Source organism: Astatotilapia calliptera, chromosome 15 (assembly GCF_964374335.1).
Source record: "Astatotilapia calliptera chromosome 15, fAstCal68.1, whole genome shotgun sequence".
Taxonomy (NCBI): domain Eukaryota; kingdom Metazoa; phylum Chordata; class Actinopteri; order Cichliformes; family Cichlidae; genus Astatotilapia; species Astatotilapia calliptera.
Genome location: NC_137436.1, coordinates 40,484,788 through 40,506,796, shown reverse-complemented (window position 1 = coordinate 40,506,796; position 22,009 = coordinate 40,484,788). Strand labels below are relative to the sequence as shown.

At 40.2% G+C, this 22,009-nt stretch overlaps 1 protein-coding gene across 2 annotated transcripts; it reads left to right on the top strand.

The window, feature by feature from the left end:
• The first annotated feature begins 1,104 nt into the window (after positions 1–1,104).
• sgta (small glutamine rich tetratricopeptide repeat co-chaperone alpha) lies at positions 1,105–20,605 on the top strand. Of its 2 annotated transcripts, none has more exons than XM_026142777.2 (12): positions 1,105–1,194; positions 3,106–3,289; positions 9,848–9,951; positions 10,365–10,455; positions 15,572–15,671; positions 16,038–16,142; positions 17,304–17,439; positions 17,522–17,584; positions 18,643–18,680; positions 18,759–18,923; positions 19,011–19,134; positions 20,102–20,605. In XM_026142777.2, exons 2-11 carry the CDS (start codon positions 3,190–3,192, stop codon positions 19,120–19,122), a joined length of 1,014 nt encoding a protein of 337 aa, XP_025998562.1. In that variant the 5' UTR covers positions 1,105–1,194; positions 3,106–3,189; the 3' UTR covers positions 19,123–19,134; positions 20,102–20,605. The 2 variants fall into 2 exon arrangements, with proteins under 2 accessions (XP_025998562.1, XP_025998560.1); XM_026142775.2 differs by having other exon boundaries at positions 1,138–1,274.
• The last annotated feature ends 1,404 nt before the right edge of the window (positions 20,606–22,009 follow it).

Below are 22,009 nucleotides of genomic sequence, written 5' to 3'. Positions count from 1 at the left end.
CTGACAACCACAATCTGCTATAATGAGGAGGAGGAGGAGCACGCAAGGAGGTGTTGAGAAGTTCTTTTTATAAATATTTTTCATTTATTAAAGACAGAGTAAAAAGTGAAGAAGCTATATACAGGATTATCAGCTAGGCTTTACACAGCTACACAACACTTTAGTGCAGTTTAGAACAATTCAAAATACTTCAGAGAGGAGTGACAAAAGTCTATTGTAAAAAGAATAAAGCCCAAAGCACACATAACAACTATTTAAGTGTAATAAGAAACATAATAAACATGATAACATAATAATAAACATGGGTTTCTGTATATATGATCCATAACAAAGGTTTGAAGGGAATTTAATACTCTTACCTGATGTTTTTCAAGAAAACTAACTAACCTTTCCTGGTAAAAATGTGGCATCATTCCTTTATGCATGTCAGTTTTCCATATATCAAAAATAAAAACAAATGAAATAGTTACCTGATTTAAAATTGACTCTTCTCACTTTGAGGGACATTTTGTTCTTGCATATTTGGAGCACCTCCATTTCTATTCCTTTAAAAAAAAATGCAGTTCTAAAAAAGTTTGAAAGTGACTGTCATGTGAAAATGGCCAGCTTTATATCAATAATAATAATAAAGAAGAATGAAACAAAGAAAAAGGATGCCTCACCAGTTGGAGGCATCACTTCCTGAAAAATGAGCGAGTCTACTGGATAAAATTCTTTACTTTCTCTCTTTTGGGGGGATTTTTTTTTTTCTGTCAAGTGACCTATATTTGATAACAGCATAATAAAAGGAGAAATTCTATTTTTGCGTGCCACCCTGATATTTCTAGTGGTCCCCATATGGCCACCCCTATGAAAGAATTCTGGAGGCGCCCCTGTCAGGTACAAATTTTAGTGTCCATAAAGATGCGTAAGAACGACGGAAATTTAAGCTTCCTTCAGAATGGCCCAGGACAAAGAGTACATACAAGTTGTGTTTTGTGTTAAAACCCTCAGTGTATTGTTTTTTTTATTATTTTTTTTCTATTATTTCACAGTTGTGTGTTCTGCCAGACTTGTTCAATTTAATATAAATAATTAATTAAAAAAATAATAATAATGCAGTGGCAGTGAGTAAGGTCGCTAAAAATATTACGACCCCTCAACTGCATCCTCGCATGATGACATCATTCTGCGACAAGCTTATGAACGAACTGAGTGAGTGTTCCTCAAAGAAGCTAAGCAACGTAAATTCTCTTTTTTAGGACTGATTCGCATCTGAAACTCGGAGACGACAGGTAGGAGAAACGCTTAGCTGTATTGTCAGCCTCGCTTTGGCAGCGTGGAAGGTTTATTTATAAAGCAGCGCCTATGTACTCAAAGGAAAATGATCAGCTAGCCACCCGTTAGCATCGTGCCGCTATGGTTTGACGAACACGTCACGCTCCTTTCAAATCTCTTGCAGTACATCGTGGTCTTTCTTCTAGAATCTAGAGCGACCCTCAGGTGTAATAGAGGAAAACTTAAAGACATATCTTTAACTCTCGAAATCATCTGTCAAATCCGGCCTGTGTTGCATACAGAAAGTAACACGGGTTGACTAAATACAAGCATTTTAGCATCAGCTTCGTCTTTTTGTTGACACATTCTTTCCATTTCGAGTCATGCTCAGTCTGAAGATAAACCAGCTGCTTGTTAACTTCAAAGGAGATAAATTCGTGTCCGACGAGTCAGTTGTAGTCTTAAGTTTTCAGGGTTTCACCAATACAGCATAACCACCTAATTCAGTACCGATTATAGTAATAGCGTTAGACTGCGAGCTTTGTCATAGCAGTTCCAGGAAACCCATTTTAAAACGTAACGTATACCCTCAAGAGCCAAATAAACCGTAGATGTGTGCTGATTTGTAGTTGTCCTAACTGGTATGCTAGCACGCCAAGCTAGAAATTAGCCAGAGATCTTGAGTCACTGTGTCTGCGGTGACTCCTCATAAACTTCACTGATTTGAGCAGTTTAAAACACGACAGACAGATCTCCTTTATCAGCCCGCATCAGCTGTTCTGTTTGTGTAATGGTTTTATGTTCAGAGGTGTTTAACGTTAGCTCTGCTCACACAGTGCTGGAGTTGCTAGAACATTCTCCATGCTAATACCAAAGGGGGTGGCTAAACATATGGTGTGGTGGAAAGAAGGTACTTCCATGTCCCTGACGAGCATTAATCACTGTTGATACAAGGTGTTAATGTATCATTAATAGCATTATCTGGCAGAATACCCAGACAACTAAACTCTACGCCCCCCTCAAAACAGCAATATAGCAGAGGCTGAAACAAAGAAGTTTGTGCAATGACAATAAAGGCATTCCTTCATGCTGCAGAGATCAAATTCAAAATAAGCAGGTGTGATCAAAGTACATCAAAGTTAGTACTCAATCCTGGTTGATACCAAAGAAAGTAATAAATATAACAAAATGTATGCATGCATATAAATACATGCTGCATGTCTACATATAGAGAGTGATGTGATTTAAAAAAAATCAAACACGTCTGCAATATCTGACAGCTAATGAGGTTAATTACTGACCTAATGAGGTGTAAAAAAGGGCATTACTGATGCTGAGTATTTCAGAATTAAAGATGGGGTCTGCAGTTTGTGAGATAGAAAGAGTTAGAGAGCTAGCAGAAATGTCATGAGGGCAAAAGGCTGGAAACCTTTTCCTGTGACCCTTAGGCCTGCAGGCAGCACAGTTTTGAAAACAGACTGGTTTTTATAGTGTAAATACGCCGGCACGGCAACATTTCTGGTTTGGTCCGTACCGTGTAAGGTGTTTAACATAAATTCCTATAGTCAACTAAAGTTAGCCACACTCGTAAGCTTGAAAACTCTGGCTTTAGGCTCAGAACACATTACTGATATGCTATGTGCTTACCCTCTGATCTCCTCTTAGTGTTGTTAAAAGAAGAGGTTATGTAGTACATATTGAAACTTTGCTGAAATATGTTGCTCACATCAAATTCAAAGTTGGCACATATTCTTTTTAATGAACAAATGCACTGCACTATTTTCATATAATGCTTAAGCGGTATTTAAATGATTTGGATTTCATTGCATGCATTATGTACATTTACAGGGTTCCGGTTCTTATTGGAAACAAGGTTTTAGTTGCAGGGTGTCTCTCCCTCAGTGAGCACAGAGACGCAGCACCTCTGCCGCCATGACAGACAACAAACGCCTCGCTTTCTCCATCATCCAGTTCCTCCATGACCAGCTCCAGTCAGGGACTCTGTCTTCAGATGCTCAGGAGAGTCTCGAAGGTGAGTCCTCAGACATGAAGAAGAAGAACATGAAGCTGCTCAGTTCATTTCTCTCCTGACTCAGAATGCACACTTAAACTTTCTCATGGGGAATAAGTATGATGTTCAGAGTTTGTGTGGTTTGCTGCCGTGTGTCGTAGTGTCTTATAACCACGGACCAGGGATATCATAATGAATGGAATTATTATTATTATTATTATATTTGTTTTTATTACAAAAGCTCAAACTTCCTGTGACTCCATTTGACTGTGATCTTGGTCAAAATCATCACTGACTGTTATGCCAGCAGATCTTCTGACTGAGTCAGCTACAGCACTAAAAAAAAGTTCACTTCAATATTTCTTTCCACAACATATATACAGCAGCACACATAGCCTGGCTTCATATGTCTGAGTCTGGGTTGGAGGAGCAGCAGAGGAAACAGAAGTACAAATACTTCAAAATTAAGCAGAGTAACTCATTTTTAGGTATCTGTACTTTACTTGAGTATTGTTTTTTATGACAACTTTTTACTTTGACTGTCTACATTTTTACACATAATCTTATATTTTTTACCGCTTAAATTTACCAAATGGGTTTGTTACTTTGGGTTTAAGACGTTAGTCTGTGCCTTCAAACATCAGACGGATTTGAGCCAAGTAGCCCAGTTGGGACCAGTAGCACATAAAAGACAGTCCTATTGGTGTATCCATCACCAGGTTGTATCATGTACAAAGAAATGAAAGAGGCTTTGTTTATAGAGCTAAGTGGAGCAGAACAATCCAGTGGTGTTCTTGGTGCAGATATCCCTAAGAGGAGCGAGCATACAGGGAATAACGTGTTAAGTAGCAGCTATTTTCAAATGCAGCGTTTCTGTAATTGCTCAACAATCATCAGTAAACACACAAACTGTTCTTGTGCAGTTTGTCATGGAGTGTGTTTGCTAGCTAAAGGTCCAGCTGCTGTATTTCTCAGGGAGAGAAAAGAATGAGAGATAACTTGAGTCAGAGATAGAGAAAGATGTAGGAGAAACAGGACAGTAGAGGAGGAAGAGGGGTTATCTTTGAAGGTAAGGACTGCCCGCTGACAAACTGATACTAATTGACAAGCTGGATATAAAAGCTACAGTGGGGCAAAAAAGTATTTAGTCAGCCACCGATTGTGCAAGTTCCCCCACTTAAAATGATGACAGAGGTCAGTAATTTGCACCAGAGGTACACTTCAACTGTGAGAGACAGAATGTGAAAAAAAAATCCATGAATCCACATGGTAGGATTTGTAAAGAATTTATTGGTAAATCAGGGTGGAAAATAAGTATTTGGTCACCTCAAACAAGGAAAATCTCTGGCTCTCACAGACCTGTAACGTCTTCTGTAAGAAGCTTTTCTGTCCCCCACTCGTTACCTGTATGAATGGCACCTGTTTGAACTCATCATCTGTATAAAAGACACCTGTCCACAGCCTCAAACAGTCAGACTCCAAACTCCGCCATGGCCAAGACCAAAGAGCTTTCGAAGGACACCAGGAAAAGTATTGTAGACCTGCACCAGACTGGGAAGAGTGAATCTACAATAGGCAAGCAGCTTGGTGTGAAAAAATCAACTGTGGGAGCAATCATCAGAAAATGGAAGACATACAAGACCACTGATAATCTCCCTCCATCTGGGGCTCCACGCAAGATCTCATCCCGTGGGGTCAAAATGATCATGAGAACGGTGAGCAAAGATCCCAGAACCACACGGGGGGACCTGGTGAATGACCTGCAGAGAGCTGGGACCAAAGTAACAAAGGTCACCATCAGTAACACACTACAACGGCAGGGAATCAAATCCCGCAGTGCCAGACGTGTTCCGCTGCTGAAGCCAGTGCATGTCCAGGCCCGTCTGAAGTTTGCCAGAGAGCACATGGATGATACAGCAGAGGATTGGGAGAATGTCATGTGGTCAGATGAAACCAAAGTAGAACTTTTTGGTATAAACTCAACTCGTCGTGTTTGGAGGAAGAAGAATACTGAGTTGCATCCCAAGAACACCATACCTACTGTGAAGCATGGGGGTGGAAACATCATGCTATGGGGCTGTTTTTCTGCCAAGGGGACAGGACGACTGATCCGTGTTAAGGACAGAATGAATGGGGCCATGTATCGTGAGATTTTGAGCCAAAACCTCCTTCCATCAGTGAGAACTTTGAAGATGAAACGAGGCTGGGTCTTCCAACATGACAATGATCCAAAACACACCGCCCGGGCAACAAAGGAGTGGCTCCGTAAGAAGCATTTGAAAGTCCTGGAGTGGCCTAGCCAGTCTCCAGACCTCAACCCCATAGAAAATCTGTGGCGGGAGTTGAAAGTCCGTGTTGCTCGGCGACAGCCCCAAAACATCACTGCTCTCGAGAAGATCTGCATGAAGGAATGGGCCAAAATACCAGCTACTGTGTGTGCAAACCTGGTAAAGACCTATAGTAAACGTTTGACCTCTGTTATTGCCAACAAAAGTTATGTTACAAAGTATTGAGTTGTATTTTTGTTATTGACCAAATACTTATTTTCCACCCTGATTTACCAATAAATTCTTTACAAATCCTACCATGTGGATTCATGGATTATTTTTTTCACATTCTGTCTCTCACAGTTGAAGTGTACCTCTGGTGCAAATTACTGACCTCTGTCATCATTTTAGGTGGGGGAACTTGCACAATCGGTGGCTGACTAAATACTTTTTTGCCCCACTGTACATGTAATGTCTTGATTTTTTAATCAAATACTATATATTTATGTGAAGCTTATGTGTAACATTCCTGCAAAATAGACATAATAATGATGCATTGCATTTATATAGTGCTTTACGAGACCCTCAAAGCACTTGATGCACGTGATGCACGAATGCATCGTGTCTATGAATGCATGTTGCATAAAATCCTGCCGTTTAATGCAGGATAAACAAGTTAGCTTGCTGTGCTGTAAAGCACTGTGTTGGGCTGGTGCACAACAGTTATTTTGTTTATGATCAGTATTAAGTCACAGAAAGGATGGCTTACAGGTTTACCCATCTGCCAAATTTCACTTTATCTCCTGACTATACTGTTATTGTGTCATTACAAGGATCAGCACAGGTTTACTTAGCTTTGGGCAAAAACAGCAAGTAGAAAAGAGCTACTGTTTACTCTGAAGTACATTTCAGAGCCTGTACTTTTTCACTTTTACTTGAGTGAAATTTAATCAGTACTTCACTTTTGTTTCACTTTTTTAACACAAGTCTCTGTACTTCTGCCCAGCAAAGAGTGCACATTAGATCAGTCTTTGAATAGAAATCTTGACCTAAAAACTATTCATTACTATAGCAGCCAGAGCCTTTAGATACTGGCGCTTCTTCATCATCCTCTTCCCCCCCTCTTTTCACTCCCAGCGTCCTTATATTGCATGTCACTAACTTTTGTAAACTCTCTAATTTTTTTGTTCTTTGTGTTCTGTTTTTATTTCACACTATACGGTGTCTTAAGACATCTGTTGTGTGTGCTGTAGAAATAAAACTGAATTGTAATAAATCAACAAGGAGCAAAGAGACCACTGAACCTGACACCCTTCACCTGCTGAATGCTGTTGCTCTGTGTTGTCCACAAAGATTATTAATAGAATCTGTGACATAGGGCAGGTTGGCAGTTTGCATTGCCATCACTAATTCAAAACTTGTGCCTGGTAGCCTGATAGAGACCAAATAGCTCACATAGCACTAGAGCTGGGCGATAGAACGATAACGATATGTATCGCGATATAACTTTTACTCGATAGAGAAATTAAACTATCGCGATAGACCTCGCCGCTCTTGTCCTCTTTTTAAAAAAAAAAAAAAAAAAAAGGTCAGCCAATCCAAATTCAGTAGCGCAGAGCCGAACCAATCACAGCCGCAGCGTCACGTCGCGTGACTTGTTAGGTACAGCACAAGTGCCAAGCCGCACATGTGTATTTGTTTGGGAAGCAGCCAGCCACCGTACCGCCCGGGTAATGGAGGAAATGAGTGTGCCGACTAGAGAAATCAACCGAGCGTGACCGAAGAGAAAACAGATGATGGTTCCAACGCCGGAGAGATTGTCGAACGGAAGAGCCATAGAAGTTCCGTAGTGTGAAGGTATTTCGGCTATTTCAAGTCTGACAAAAAACAGAGTAGCGTGCACTGTAAATTGTGCCGAAAGCAAGTCTGGAAATACAATAAACTGGTGCATGCGTCACACTGTGCGCCACGTTATTGTTTCGGTGAAATGAATTTCTACAATACTGTTAATTCTACTCTCTGCAGTGTTTAAATGCTTAAGATAAGATAAGATAAGATAACCTTTATTAGTCCCACACGTGGGAAATTTGTTTTGTCACAGCAGGAAGTGGACAGTGCAAAAGTTATGAGGCAAAAATTAGAATACAATAAGAATAAATACAGTACACAACTGTACAGAATAGAATAAAATAAAATACTATATACAGTAGAATAAAATAAAATAAATATACAATAAGATAAAAATAGAATACAAATACTATATACAACTGAGTAAAAATACAACGACAACTTACATATACAACTTACATATACACACAGTTACTGTCCCTCCACACATACGACTCGGTTCTGCTTCTATGCCCCAGCTTTGTTTACTTTTTCCCACCGAGGCTTCTAGACTTCTGATTGGCCAACATTTCTGCACGGTTAGGAATCTAGCGCCACCTGCTGCTTTGGCATGTTCATAGCAGCGTTTTCCTTCATTTCTGCCTTTATGTGTGGACGGGATTATTTTTTAAAACGAAAACGGAAAATCTCCGTTTTCAAAAATACCCGTGTACGTGTGGACGTAGCCTCAGTCTCTGACTGGAAGCGCTAATTCGTCATTCGGCTTTTGTCAGACTAAAGTAACTGTTAAAACTGTTTGAAAAGCTCAGCTATACAACAAGGAGAGATTGAGAATTTCCTTTTAGTTCTCAGTTTATTTGATATTGACAAAAGTTAGTCAGTTTTGTCTGTTCTTCTGTAAAACAAACTAAGATTTATTTTTACAATTAATATTTTGTTTCTAAGTGGAATTGACAATTTAGTCTGTTTCATTTGTTCTATTTTGAAACTTAAACGCTTTAGCGGCTGCCTTTTGTGTAGTTTGCAATATTTGCCTTTATTTATCTGAAAAAGTCTCATGTTCCTTAAGTACATCTACCCTGTTGAACTTATTATGGGAAATAAATATTTAAATAAAAACAAGCTGCTGATTATTTCACATTTTACTTGTGAGCAACGGCACATTTAAATCTTACAAATATAGTTATTTGGCTTATATCGTGATAGATATCGTTATCGCCTGAAATGAAAAAAACATATCGTGATATGAAAAAATCTTATATTGCTCAGCTCTACATAGCACATGTAACACGTGCTATAACACTACATGGATGCCGTTGAATACTTTCTCGAGAAAAACAAAACAAATGGTGTCTAGATGAGTAAACCATCACTTCAAAGTGTCCTTGAGAGGATAAAGAGTTGGTCCAATACGCCTCAATCAGTATGAAAACCTGATTGTTTCTCCTGAATTTGAGGTTCACCTAATGGCTCCTCCGTTACTCTGGCATAGACATTCTCTTATGATGCTCTGTTGTGGACACAAGACAGCTGCAAATATCTGTTGACAAAATTTATATCACTCTGACCTAAGCAAACCATAGTGGACTTCTAGACACAAAGTATAATAAAGGCTTCAGAGAGGGAAAGGCATTTATGCCACGGAATGTTTTACCACCATATCTGGCTATTCCAGAGTCGCTGTCCTCAAGTGTGCCTCTGAAACAGTTGGATCATTTTATCGACGTGTCAACCAGGAAACCCTCACAGCACCCGAAGAGCTCAAGACAAACAACATCTGCATAAAGTCCAGTCACAAAATAGTTTTTTAACTAACTCTGTGACCTCAGTTAATCCACGTTTCCCCTCAGAGGATGGAAAAGGACCTCAGGCTCTGCCAGATGCTCTAAGAGAATACCTCACTGTGGGCCAGATGTACTAAATTGGGCAAGATGCCATGTGAGCACAATTTCCAAATAGCACTCATAGGTGTGTTTATTTTTACAGGTGATTTACAAAAGTTGTGCTTTCTTTTTAAACACTGTCAGTCAGTTCATTATCAATTGCAAAAAATAAGACATGCAATTTTTAGTAAATCAGTTTGTGTGCTTGACTTAAATACTCTCCTCTCTGAACTTCCAGAAATAGATGTGCAACAGGGTCAGTCACAACAAACCTCAGTTCCCATTCCCATTGTCCCATTGTGCTCTCGCAGTAAATATCAACAATACTTTTACACCAGAACCAAGTTTGCAGTAGTAAACCTGGCCATACGTGCTCCCAGACTGTTTGTTATCCTCCCCCAACACCTGATCCAACTCCCCAACAGGTGAGAAGACCTCAGGACACACAGGGATGTTTCTGATTCCACATCTTGGAGTAGTTGAAAGATCACAACAGATTGAATCGTTCTTCCTTTTGTGTGGCTCTTTTATTTTATCTTTTAGAACCAGCTTGTTGTTGACATGATCTTATTGTTTTTCAGTTGCTGTTCAGTGTTTGGAGACGGCGTTTGAGGTTTCCACCGATGACCAGAGTCTCGCGGTCCCCATGACGTTACCGGAGATCTTTACCTCCGCTACAGCAAAGGTAAACGCAGAAGACCCTTGCAACTTTCCAAACGGTTTGTTTTGTATTGCAGAGATGACAAGTCTGAACATTTTGGCCTTTGCATCAATGTCCTGCAGCAAGTCTGAGTTAATTTCACTGTTCTTCCAAAGCCAGAGCTGAAATGAAATGCATAATAAATATCAGTATTATTTGCTGTGGCTTACAAAAGGCAAAGTAAGCTATTACATACTGGTGAAGATCCAAATGCCATTCTTTAAACGTTTAAATGGAGCACTGGCCTTAGTGCAGGTTGCACCAGATGTTAATTTTACATGAGCATTTTTTTTTAAGTGTTTCTCTGTGATCTTGCACACCTGAAGAGTCCGTCTGTCTGTTTTTAATAGTTGTTTTACAGGAAGTCTCATTTAACCCAGTGTTTGTTTGTTTGACAGTATTCAGCTCAGTCGCAGGTCAACAACAACTCCACCCCAAACTCCCCAACAGAGGAACAGAAAGCAGAGGCTGAAAGACTCAAAAGTGACGGTGAGTCCAGGCTGGTGTGAACACGTTATCTAGAGCAGCTAGTTTGTCTTTGTGTTCATTTGTAGGGTTAAGCTGGTACAAGGAAGAGATGATGCAAATGAACCTGCAGCTCCTTGAATCAGGTTTTTGGAAAGCTGTAGGAAGTAACCCTTGGTTTTCCTGACACTCTATAACAGAGACTCACAGAGGCAGAGCAGATACATTAACTGGAAATACAGCAGTCAGAAGTAAAGTTACGTGATAATTTACTCAAGCACAAATGCAGTACTGTTGATGTAAGCAGGCAATAACAGTGGCCTCAAGGCAGGTTAATGATGAAAGCTAAAGTGCTGACTTCTGTCTAATCATCTATCCTCAGTATAGAAATAAGAGGACATGTATTTATTGTTATCTGGTCTTTACGTCAGACATCAGCCGTGTCAGGCCCAAACTCTGCTGCAGGTTATAAAGTGAAACGAACACTGCAGCATCACTGAGAGTTAAAAACTGTCTAAATTCTTTCATCTTTAATATAATGATCAGCGTTGCTGCTTTACCAGGTGTAACAATGAAGTTTAACATCCAGGCATCCATGAAAACAGGATTTATTACATTTAACAGAGTTAGAAGTTAGCAGGAAGTTAGCTCGCTAGCTTCCACCTAAGCATGATATAGCATGTTCTGACTGAGAGATTTATGAATAAATTCAAACGTACAGCTCTGCTATCACTTCCAACATAAATGAAGACAGAAAACTAAACAGCAGTGACGTTTGTAGGGTTACTGAAGTTGGGTTAGCTGCTATATAATGATGTGCTACGTGATTGCTAGCCACACAGCTATGTTAGCATAAACACAGTGAAGCTGGAGGATGAACGCTAACTTTTTTCCACTCGATAAAAGTTAACCTGAGGGTTCCTGATAGTTAGGGACAAATGCAATCGCATGGCAGGATGCTGTAAACCAGAGGTGTGGACTCGAGTCACATGACTTGGACTCGAGTCAGACTCGAGTCATTAATTTTATGACTTTAGACTTGACTTGAAAAAATGTTCTAAGACTTGTGACTTGACTTGGACTTTTACACCAATGACTTGGGACTTGAATTGGACTTGAACCGGTTTACTTGAAAAGACTTGATATTTTACCCCAAATATAAAATTTAACATGCATATTATATAGAGATTGAAAATGTGACGTCATTCACGGGTAGAACCGCAAAGGATTCTGGGAACTCGTGGCAAGCGGTACTAGCGCACGCAGGCTTTCAATTGAAATCAGTCACACAGCGATAAAAAGAAACACAAAAATGTCAAGAAGCTGTTGTATTATTAACTGCAATAGCCGGTCGCATGACAGCCACGGGAAGCCGACGGGTAAAGAGATCGGTTGTTATCGGATTACGTCGTTGAAGAGAAATTGTTCGAGCCATGTTTCCAAAGTAACAAAGACGCGACGGATGGTCTGGATTGCAGCCATTCAAAGATCAAATATAACGTCCCAGAACACTCCAGCTCACAGGTTAGTCTGCTCCAAGCATTTACACGAAGGTCAGTCTGCTGTTGTAGTTAATACGTCATTTTCATAACATAATTGGTGATATAGGTTACAAGCAAGTCTGGCGCTGAACAGAAATTGTCGCGCTATGCTCCTTTGTTTATTGTGCATAAATAGTGAATTGTCCTGACACAATATTGCGTTTCGCTTCTGTTATTATGGTACATTGACAAAAACATATACTTTTATTCACAGGATAAAACAGGTTTTTTGTATCACTAATTGTCCAGTACGATTACAACATACAATATTGTTGTCACTGCTACATTTCTGTGATGCTACCAGAAATTATTTCCACTGCTAATTAATTACCGTTGAGCTCAAAGGTCCTATTAATAAACGGTTAACGAATGTGTATTTATGATGACGATTTGTGAGACTGGTAAACTTATGATACGTACGATGGTCTTTCGTTCTACACGGTGCATTTCAAGGTCCTGCACCCATCCGTCGGTAAACTGTACCTGGGCTTGTTGCAGTGACCGGAAGTTACTAAACTTCATGAGTGTATGCACTCACTCCAAGAACCGTATGATTATAAATATGCATATAAATATGCTAAGATGAGATAGCTGACTTCATCTAACTAGCAAATGTTGTCCAGGCTACGTTGGTGATACAGTTTTTTTTAATGTGTATGATATTTTTGTCATGCGATTTTAAAGCCGGTCCTACAACCGCATCCAAGAATAACATGCAGCTTATCTCAGAACTGTCGGTGAAAATTATTCTTGGAGCTAGGTTTAATTGAGCTGCATTTTAAAGAGGTGCAATTTCACAATTTGTGTATATTTTCTAAGTTCACTATTTTGTCATGTGTTGAGAAAAACACAGATTTTAAAATTACATGGTCTAATATTTACATTTAGCATAACTGCAACATTATTTTTTCGTTTTTTTTTTTTAAAGACTCGAAAGGACTTGAAATTCAAAGTTTCAGACTTGTGACTTGACTCGGACTTTTACACCAGTGACTTGAGACTCGACTCTGACTTGCCTGACATTACTTGAGACTTGACTTGAGACTTGAGGATAAAGACTTGAGACTTACTTGAGACTTGCAAAACAATGACTTGGTCCCACCTCTGCTGTAAACGGACCAAACTTCAGTCAGGAGAACAACTGAGATAATCCATCCACAATACGAGGTTAGTCATTCATATACTGCTGCTGGGCTGCAGTTACATCGTAAGGGTTTAAACACTGAGCTGTAAAATGAACAGTGATGATTAAAACCGAGAGAGGCCGACAGTGATCACTGACTGTTTTTATGGGCTTGTTGAGATTAGAACAAGGTACAAAGTATTAAAACATGTTAAAAACACAACAGCCTTAATAAACACGGAGCAGTTTGGACCTGGAAGCAGGATTCATCACGTCATCACTTAGAGGATTAAAATGAAGTTGGGAGATTCCAGCAGCCAAAACAATAAATGCAATTAAAATAAAAAAATTAAGCTTATAGTAGAGTAGCTCAGTAAAATAAAGGGTAATGTGACAAAAACTTTACTTAATAAGGTAAAAAAAAAAAATCATAAAAAGTGTCTGTAAAAAATAAATAAAGTCAAATAAATAGCTTAAAAAAAGTGAAATAGAGAAAGTTAAAGATAACATTTAAAAGTAAATATAAAAGTCTATGTTTCACATGATACTATAGCATTAGTATCTCTACACAGCAAAATACTAGGAAAAATCAGTGATGCCAAATGAATGGAATAAATATTGTGTAATAATAATTAATGCTAATGATAGCAAGGACAGCAAGTGAGAGATGACATTAGAGTGACTTTGCTGCAGAGGTGGGACCAAGTCATTGTTTTGCAAGTCTCAAGTAAGTCTCAAGTCTTTATCCTCAAGTCTCAAGTCAAGTCTCAAGTAATGTCAGGCAAGTCAGAGTCGAGTCTCAAGTCACTGGTGTAAAAGTCCGAGTCAAGTCACAAGTCTGAAACTTTGAATTTCAAGTCCTTTCGAGTCTTTAAAAAAAACAAACGAAAAAATAATGTTGCAGTTATGCTAAATGTAAATATTAGACCATGTAATTTTTTAATCTGTGTTTTTCTCAACACATGACAAAATAGTGAACTTAGAAAATATACACAAATTGTGAAATTGCACCTCTTTAAAATGCAGCTCAATTAAACCTAGCTCCAAGAATAATTTTCACCGACAGTTCTGAGATAAGCTGCATGTTATTCTTGGATGCGGTTGTAGGACCGGCTTTAAAATCGCATGACAAAAATATCATACACATTAAAAAAAACTGTATCACCAACGTAGCCTGGACAACATTTGCTAGTTAGATGAAGTCAGCTATCTCATCTTAGCATATTTATATGCATATTTATAATTATACGGTTCTTGGAGTGAGTGCATACACTCATGAAGTTTAGTAACTTCAGGTCACTGCAACAAGCCCAGGTACAGTTTACCGACGGATGGGTGCAGGACCTTGAAATGCACCGTGTAGAACGAAAGACCATCGTACGTATCATAAGTTTACCAGTCTCACAAATTGTCGTCATAAATACACATTCCTTAACCGTTTATTAATAGGACCTTTGAGCTCAACGGTAATTAATTAGTAGTGGAAATAATTTCTGGTAGCGTTACAGAAATGTAGCAGTGACAACAATATTGTATGCTGTAATCACCGCGCGGATAGGAGGCGGCTGGCTTGACCGCGGCTCACAAATGACGGCTCACTTTACCGCAGTCTGTAATCGCACTGGGCAATTAGTGATACAAAAAACCTGTTTTATCCTGTGAATAAAAGTATATGTTTTTGTCAATGTACCATAATAACAGAAGCGAAACGCAATATTGTGTCAGGACAATTCACTATTTATGCACAATAAATAAAGGAGCATAGCGCGACAATTTCTGTTCAGCGCCAGACTTGCTTGTAACCTATATCACCAGTTATGTTATGAAAGTGACGTATTAACTACTAAAAAACACTGACCTTCGTGTAAATGCTTGGAGCAGACTAACCTGTGAGCTCCAGGCCATCCGTCCCGTCTTTGTTACTTCGGAAACATGGCTAGAACAATTTCTCTTCAACGACGTAATCCGATAACAACCGATCTCTTTACCCGTCGGCTTCCCGTGGCTGTCATGCGACCGGCTATTGCAGTTATAATACAACAGCTTCTTGACATTTTTGTGTTTCTTTTTATCGCTGTGTAACTGATTTTAATTGAAAGCCTGCGTGCGCTAGTACCGCTTGCCACGAGTTCCCAGAATCCTTTGCGGTTCTACCCGTGAATGACGTCACATTTTCAATCTCTATATAATATGCATGTTAAATTTTATATTTGGGGTAAAATATCAAGTCTTTTCAAGTAAACCGGTTCAAGTCCAATTCAAGTCCCAAGTCATTGGTGTAAAAGTCCAAGTCAAGTCACAAGTCTTAGAACATTTTTTCAAGTCAAGTCTAAAGTCATAAAATTAATGACTCGAGTCTGACTCGAGTCAAAGTCATGTGACTCGAGTCCACACCTCTGCTTTGCTGTATAAAGTTTATTGCACAGTGCTCAGGTGAGTGGGGTGTTTTTGTTCTTTTCTGTTTTCTCGACTGGAGGCAACGACCAGATGAAGGTGGACAACTTTGCAGCTGCTGTTGAGTTTTACTCGAAGGCAATCGCCATCAACCCTCAGAACGCTGTCTACTACTGCAACAGGTCGGTCAGCATTTCCTCAGCATCACTAAATATTTGTTGTTCATTTTATTTTAAAAACAGTAAAATTGTATTTGATGATGAACCAGAAACAAAAGAACAAACACTTTTCATGTGTTTTCACTTGTTTTGTCACTTTAGATATTTTTACATACCTTGTTACATAAAACCTTTAAGTTTGAACCTTTAAGTTTGGTCCTTTAAGAAAACAAATTCTTCACATCTTGTCACATGACAATATTGTTAGAAACGATTTTTTCTGTGCTGTTTATGTTTGTTTTATGCAAATTCTCTGTTGCAGTTGTTTTGCTGTGTTCAGATTGTTGACGTTCACGTGAAGCAGTTAGTTTTTGTGTGTTTTTTGTGCAGAGCTGCAGCTTACAGTAAGCTGGGGAACTACGCAGGAGCCGTGCAGGACTGTGAACGAGCCATCAGCATCGACCCCAACTATAGCAAAGCTTATGGGCGGATGGGGTATGACAGCATCTTCTCTTTGTCTTTCATTGTTGCCGTGAAGCGATTTCACATTGACATCAAAAACATCTCACATGTAGAAAAAATGTCCTGTGTTTATCAGAGAGGAAACTGCAGGAAGGCATTTCTTTATTCTTAGGCAGCAGAGAGGAGCTTTCCTTTTACACCAAGGATGCGTCTCACAGCGCCACCTGCTGGTGTGGACCCGAGCTAATAGCAAATCTTGGTGTTTTTTTTTCCTATCAGCCTACTCTTTGACATGTTTGTGTAAAGTTTGGTCAGAGGGTTCCTTTGTAAGTGCGCATGTGCCATTAGCCTGCTGCCTGCTGTAACCTATAATTTCCTTCGGGATTAATAAACTATTTCTGATTCTGATCTGCACCCTGGACACTGTTGCATCACGGCTGTAGTTTTCTCCATTACATATACACGTTTATTTTTAACAGACGAATTAGCAACAAAGGCTCATCAGAGGATTGTTGTCTCTATGTCCTTTAAAATCAGACAGACTGGGGATAAAAGAACGTAAATGAAACCAGGTTCTTCGAACAAATGGATTCCACAAAGAGATCCAACTTAAAAATTTTCCTATAACTTTTATTTTCTTAATAAGTGACTTTGGAGCATCAGAAAAGAAAGCTTTCACAGTGTTTGGCTCCTTCAGATCTCAGGATTTATCTGTTGAATAGTAAAATAAAATATAAAAATTGTGTTTTCTTAAGATGATGAGTATTTATACTCTGCCTTTGTAAAAGTATTTTAGGAACAAGTAAAGTTTGCAGTTTTCATAAATGAAGCTCTGTGCTGAAGCTGAATATCTTTGGATTTTGTGAAGCTGGTCAAATAAACAAATCTTGTTTTACGATATTTATGAAGTGTTTTCACTGCCTTTGGAAGAAAACTGTCAGTTATTAAACACAAGTGGCAGATTTACTGAAAATGAAGGTCAGTGCTGACTGCAGCCGTAAAACCAAAGTCAGCCAGCACAAAGTTATTTCCACAAAGTTTTTACATTATTTATTTTTAACCAGTTATACAGGAGTTTGCAGTTGTTTAAGTAGACAAACATGCAGCATTAGAGCATGAAGAATGAAAAGCTGGAAGCTCCTTGCGTTCTGTTTTCAGCTGTCTCTGGCCCTGACTTGTCGTCTTGTGTTTCAGTTTGGCTCTGGCCAGCCTCAACAAACACACAGAAGCAGTCAGTTACTATAAGAAGGCTTTGGAGCTCGACCCAGATAACGACACCTACAAAACCAATCTGAAGATCGCAGAGGAGAAGATGGACACGTCCAGTCCGGTGAGAAGAGGCAGGATGAGGGATCAAATTTCCGACTTCCCGACAGCACTGTGTTTACGTGAACCTGTCTCTGTTCTCTCAGACTGCAGGGCTGGGCGGAGTCGATCTAGCTGGTTTGCTGAGTAACCCCGGCTTCATGAACATGGTGAGATCTGAGTGTTTGGCCTGTAACATTTCTAAGCGGTCACGGAGTTTTGGCAGCCATCAGAACCAGTTGCACTCGTCAGAGCTCACAGCTAATTTTCTTGTTTCGGTTTCCTTTAAATCACCTTTTCTGTTGCATCGAACCATCGTACAAATGATGAGACCACATTCTAAGAGTTTGCCTCTAATATACAAAAGCACAAAGTCATGTGACTTCAGAAATTATTTTGATAATAAACAAGCAAGTGAAGGTTAGCCAGCAACATGCTGCATTGGGTACCACATTATCAGTGTGGCTTACTTTAGCAGAAAGAAAGCCAGTTTTGGGCAGTGAAGCCAAGCTCAGTTCATGGAAGCCACACAAACTCCAACCTGAGCTCTTTGTTTGTCTTTCTGCTGACACAAAATCGAATCCCGTTTCATGCAATATAGTTCTTTGAGTCAATGAGGTCTCCTGATTTTGGCAAAATACGTTATCGGCTAACTTTCCTAATTGACAGTAAACATGTCGGTGCGGTGTAGGTGGCTAACCTTATCTTGCTTGCTCCTGTAAATGCTAGAAAAAATCTGGTTTTGATAGCATTCACATGCTATTGCTATTTGGTTATTTTCAATAGTAAATCACAAATCTGTATGATGGCCAAATTTGCATCCTCGTCAGAACCTAACGACCTTTCAGATGCAGAAACTGTAACATGCCTATTAGTCCATACAGCACATATAATGCTGGTGTGTGTCTTGTCAGTTTTGGTAGGTAAAACTCACTTGGATACTAATTTCTAAAAGATACATGCACACAGCAACATAATGAGTTCTGTTGACTCAACAGCCACGCATAGCATTGGTATAGTAATGTTTTTTATTTTCTCTTAATTACAAGACACTCCTTTAAAGAAGTGTAGAATTTCAGAAATGACCAGAAAAAACCACAGACACATTTGAACAGTGATTAAATTGCAGCTTACATAGACAGTGAGAACTCATTATTTTTAATTTAGGTATTTACAGTTTCTGTTTCTACTCGGTAAATTTTTCCATCCTACTCTTGTCTCTTTGCAGGCCTCGTCTCTGATGAACAACCCTCAGGTTCAGCAGCTGTAAGTCTGTCTCACTTCATCTGAAATCCATTCTTCCTCTGTGGTTTTTCAGAGTTAACTTCCTGTCCTATCTTCCAGGATGTCCGGGATGATGTCTGGAGCGTATGGTGGACTGGGAGGTGGGGGCGCTGGAGGGGGAGGAGGTGCAGCCCCGCCTCCTGGGGCTGCACCAGCAGCTCCTAGTGCTGCACCAGCAGCTCCTAGTGCTGCAGCACCTGGAGATTTATCAAGACTGATCCAGGCGTACGTACCAGAGCACAGGGACTGTATTTTAAAGCTGGTGGTGTCAATGAATAACAGGTGATTTTGCCTTTCTGTTTGCTTCTGCAGAGGGCAGCAATTCGCTCAGCAGATGCAGCAGCAGAACCCTGAACTCATCGAACAGCTGAGGAGTCAAATGCGCAATCAGACACCCAGCTCTGGGAATGAGGAGCAGCCGTGACCCTCGCATAGAGTAAATACACACTAATTCAGTTTAACACACCACAGGTCTTACTGCTGTTCTTCATCCACAGTGTATGAGATGAGCTTCATCCGGATGGTGTCACAACCAGTCATGCATGATTGCATAGTTCATGCAACGTAGAAAAGCTCAGACAGTGAAGTTATTTAATTACAGTCTGTGTGATGTAAGATTTATTTTCCTTTCTTTGCGTTTTTGGCAACTATCATAAAAATGGAACCACAGCAACAAAGACATCAAAGTTTAATGTAATGTTAATGTATCCACTATTGTTCCTGGTAATAACTGCTATTCGCTGAACTCCTGCGCATATTTACAATCTTAAAGTTTGTTCTTAGCACAAACTTAGAGCAGTAGCTTAAACTTAGCTTGTGTCTGTACACATGAAACTGAACCATAATCATTGTCATTATTTCCTGTAAATGGTTTTTTATCATGTCAGTGATCACTGATCACAATACAGAGCAAATTTGCTGGAGAGCTGACGGCCTCCTGTGAGGCCTCAGCGTTGGTCACAATGTTTAGGCAAATCTAGCAGTGCCTTCACCTCGAACTCAGAGCGAAGTTTTGAATATCTGCCTGTAACAGCAAACATACTGAGGAGGAGGAGGACACTGAAAGCTGGAATTTAAAAAGTCATATGCACTATAGCACACTGATCTATGAGATAAAAGGGATTCTACATATTTTTCACCTTCAGCTGTAAAAACATTCAGTTAAAATATACATCTCTGCCCCGATAGCCTGTGTTTAGGTGAGTCCTCATAGATACAGAAAAACTAATAATTGAAAATACAGCGTGACCATATTGATCGTGTAAGACTTTTACACTCAAGTACAAAAAATGTGTTCTTCAAGACATGAAGATGTTCATAATTTCATGCTGTAATGTGGAGCTGTGACTTTATTGATTCTCCTTTTGGCAGGGTTTATATTTTTGTTTCCTTATTTATTTCAGGTGGGACGGGTTTATGGAGGAGGAGGAGCACGCACTGTCTGACCTGTTTTTCTTTCTGATCTGGATCATAATAACTCGGAGGACTCGAAAGAAGTTCTGTTTTTCCATCGCTGATTAATTCCTGCATGAGAGAGAGAGCGCAAGCGAGTCCTCCCTTGTCTTTCAGGAGGCACGTCACCGAAAACTCCACCCACTTCCTGCAACTGTGTGGTTTTTAGATCAAATGCAGAATAATCAGAGAAGTTCTGATAGGATATTGGACACCAGATGTTAAGCAACTGTAGAAACCTGGAAAGTCTTATCCTCTAGAAACTACACAGTGTACCTGTAAATGCATTTTTGTTGTTTTTGATGGGTGTGTCAGTGTGTATGTGTGTGAGGATGAGTGTCAGGGTTAATTTAGTGTAAATGAACTAATGACTCCTCGGTCACACGAAGCTCTGAGGAGGCACCAGGGAGGCTGTTTGAACACAGTTTAAATAAAAAGACCATCTCAACATTTTACTCTTTTCCTCCAAAGTGTGGTTATCTATTTACAACCAGCAAAACTAATGCAGCTCCTCTTCTTCAGTGAAGTCTCTTCTTATAGCTGCTCCGAGTTGTAGTGTTGATTTAATTTAATTTAAAATAAGAAGAGATTCTGGCAAACCGTCAGACGTCTCAGGAGGGGAAAGCGGTGCTCTACCTGCACTGTGTATAGTGCTGGCGGAGCGCTGCTGACGTCGACTGAGAAAATTGTCAGGCGGTGGAAGGAATACTTCGAGGACCTCCTTAATCCCACTGACACGTCTTCCGAGGAGGAAGCAGAGTCTGGGGATGAGGGGAATGACCCGCCAATTTCCGGGGGCGAGGTCACTGAGGCAGTTAAACAACTCCTTGGTGGCAGAGCCCCTGGTGTTGATGAGGTCCGCCCCGAGTTCCTGAAGGCTCTGGACGGTGTAGGGCTGTCCTGGTTGACACGCCTCTGCAATGTTGCGTGGAGATCAGGGGCAGTACCTGTGGACTGGCAGACCGGGGTGGTGGTCCCCATCTTTAAGAAAGGGGACCGGAGGGTGTGTTCCAACTACAGGGGGATCACACTCCTCAGCCTCCCTGGGAAAGTCTATGCCAGGGTGCTGGAAAGGAGAGTTCGTCCGCTAGTCGAACCTCGGATACAGGGGGAACAATGTGGTTTTCGTCCTGGTCGCGGAACACTGGACCAGCTCTTTATCCTCTCCAGGATGTGTTGTTTTTGTATGTATACCGAGCTTCTTATTAACTGCACGCACACACTGATCTCTGCTCCGCTTCCACTTTATTTCTTATTCTTTTCCCTTGCCCTGAAGCTTCTTGCTCGCCAGTGAATTACACACATTGCAGCGACACAGTGCCATCTAGTGGCTGATACAAACATAGGTCAACATGCTACATCTCCCTTCTTAAAAAAAAAAAACACAACTCAGGCTTGTAAAATTTCTAAGGCAACTGAAATTACAGGAATAACATCCTGAGCACATCCATTGATAACATAGCATTCGACTCAATACTGGCTATATCACAAACATAATAAAGAGATGCATTTAGTGACATCATTGGAACAACAAACATAAACAGCCTTTTTTTTTTTTTTTCTAGGGCAGCGATCCGCCTGCACCCTTTACAATATTACAGGTCCAAGACCTGTCTTGGTTTGGTAACACGCCCATAACGAGTCGTGTATCCAGGTGTTGTAATGTCTTTATCAGGGGGCTCCACAGGCGGGGGCTGAGATACCACAGAGCTGTTATCGCTGATGCCTGTAGGTTGAATGAACTCCTCACCTCCTACGCTGTTCCTGCTTTCGCGGGGGTGTCGGCGGTTACGCCGGTAAACTTGTCCTGTATCTGTGGTTATGTTGTAGCTTCTGGACGTGTCGGCACAACTTGTGAC

What these genes read in the sequence shown, in the direction of transcription:
- sgta (XM_026142777.2), top strand. Translation starts at nt 3,190, where the DNA reads ATGACAGACAACAAACGCCTCGCTTTCTCCATCATCCAGTTCCTCCAT. An exon ending in TGCTCAGGAGAGTCTCGAAG is followed by an intron (nt 3,290 to 9,847) that starts GTGAGTCCTCAG and finishes ATTGTTTTTCAG; the next exon opens with TTGCTGTTCAGTGTTTGGAG. An exon ending in ACCCCGGCTTCATGAACATG is followed by an intron (nt 17,585 to 18,642) that starts GTGAGATCTGAG and finishes GTCTCTTTGCAG; the next exon opens with GCCTCGTCTCTGATGAACAA.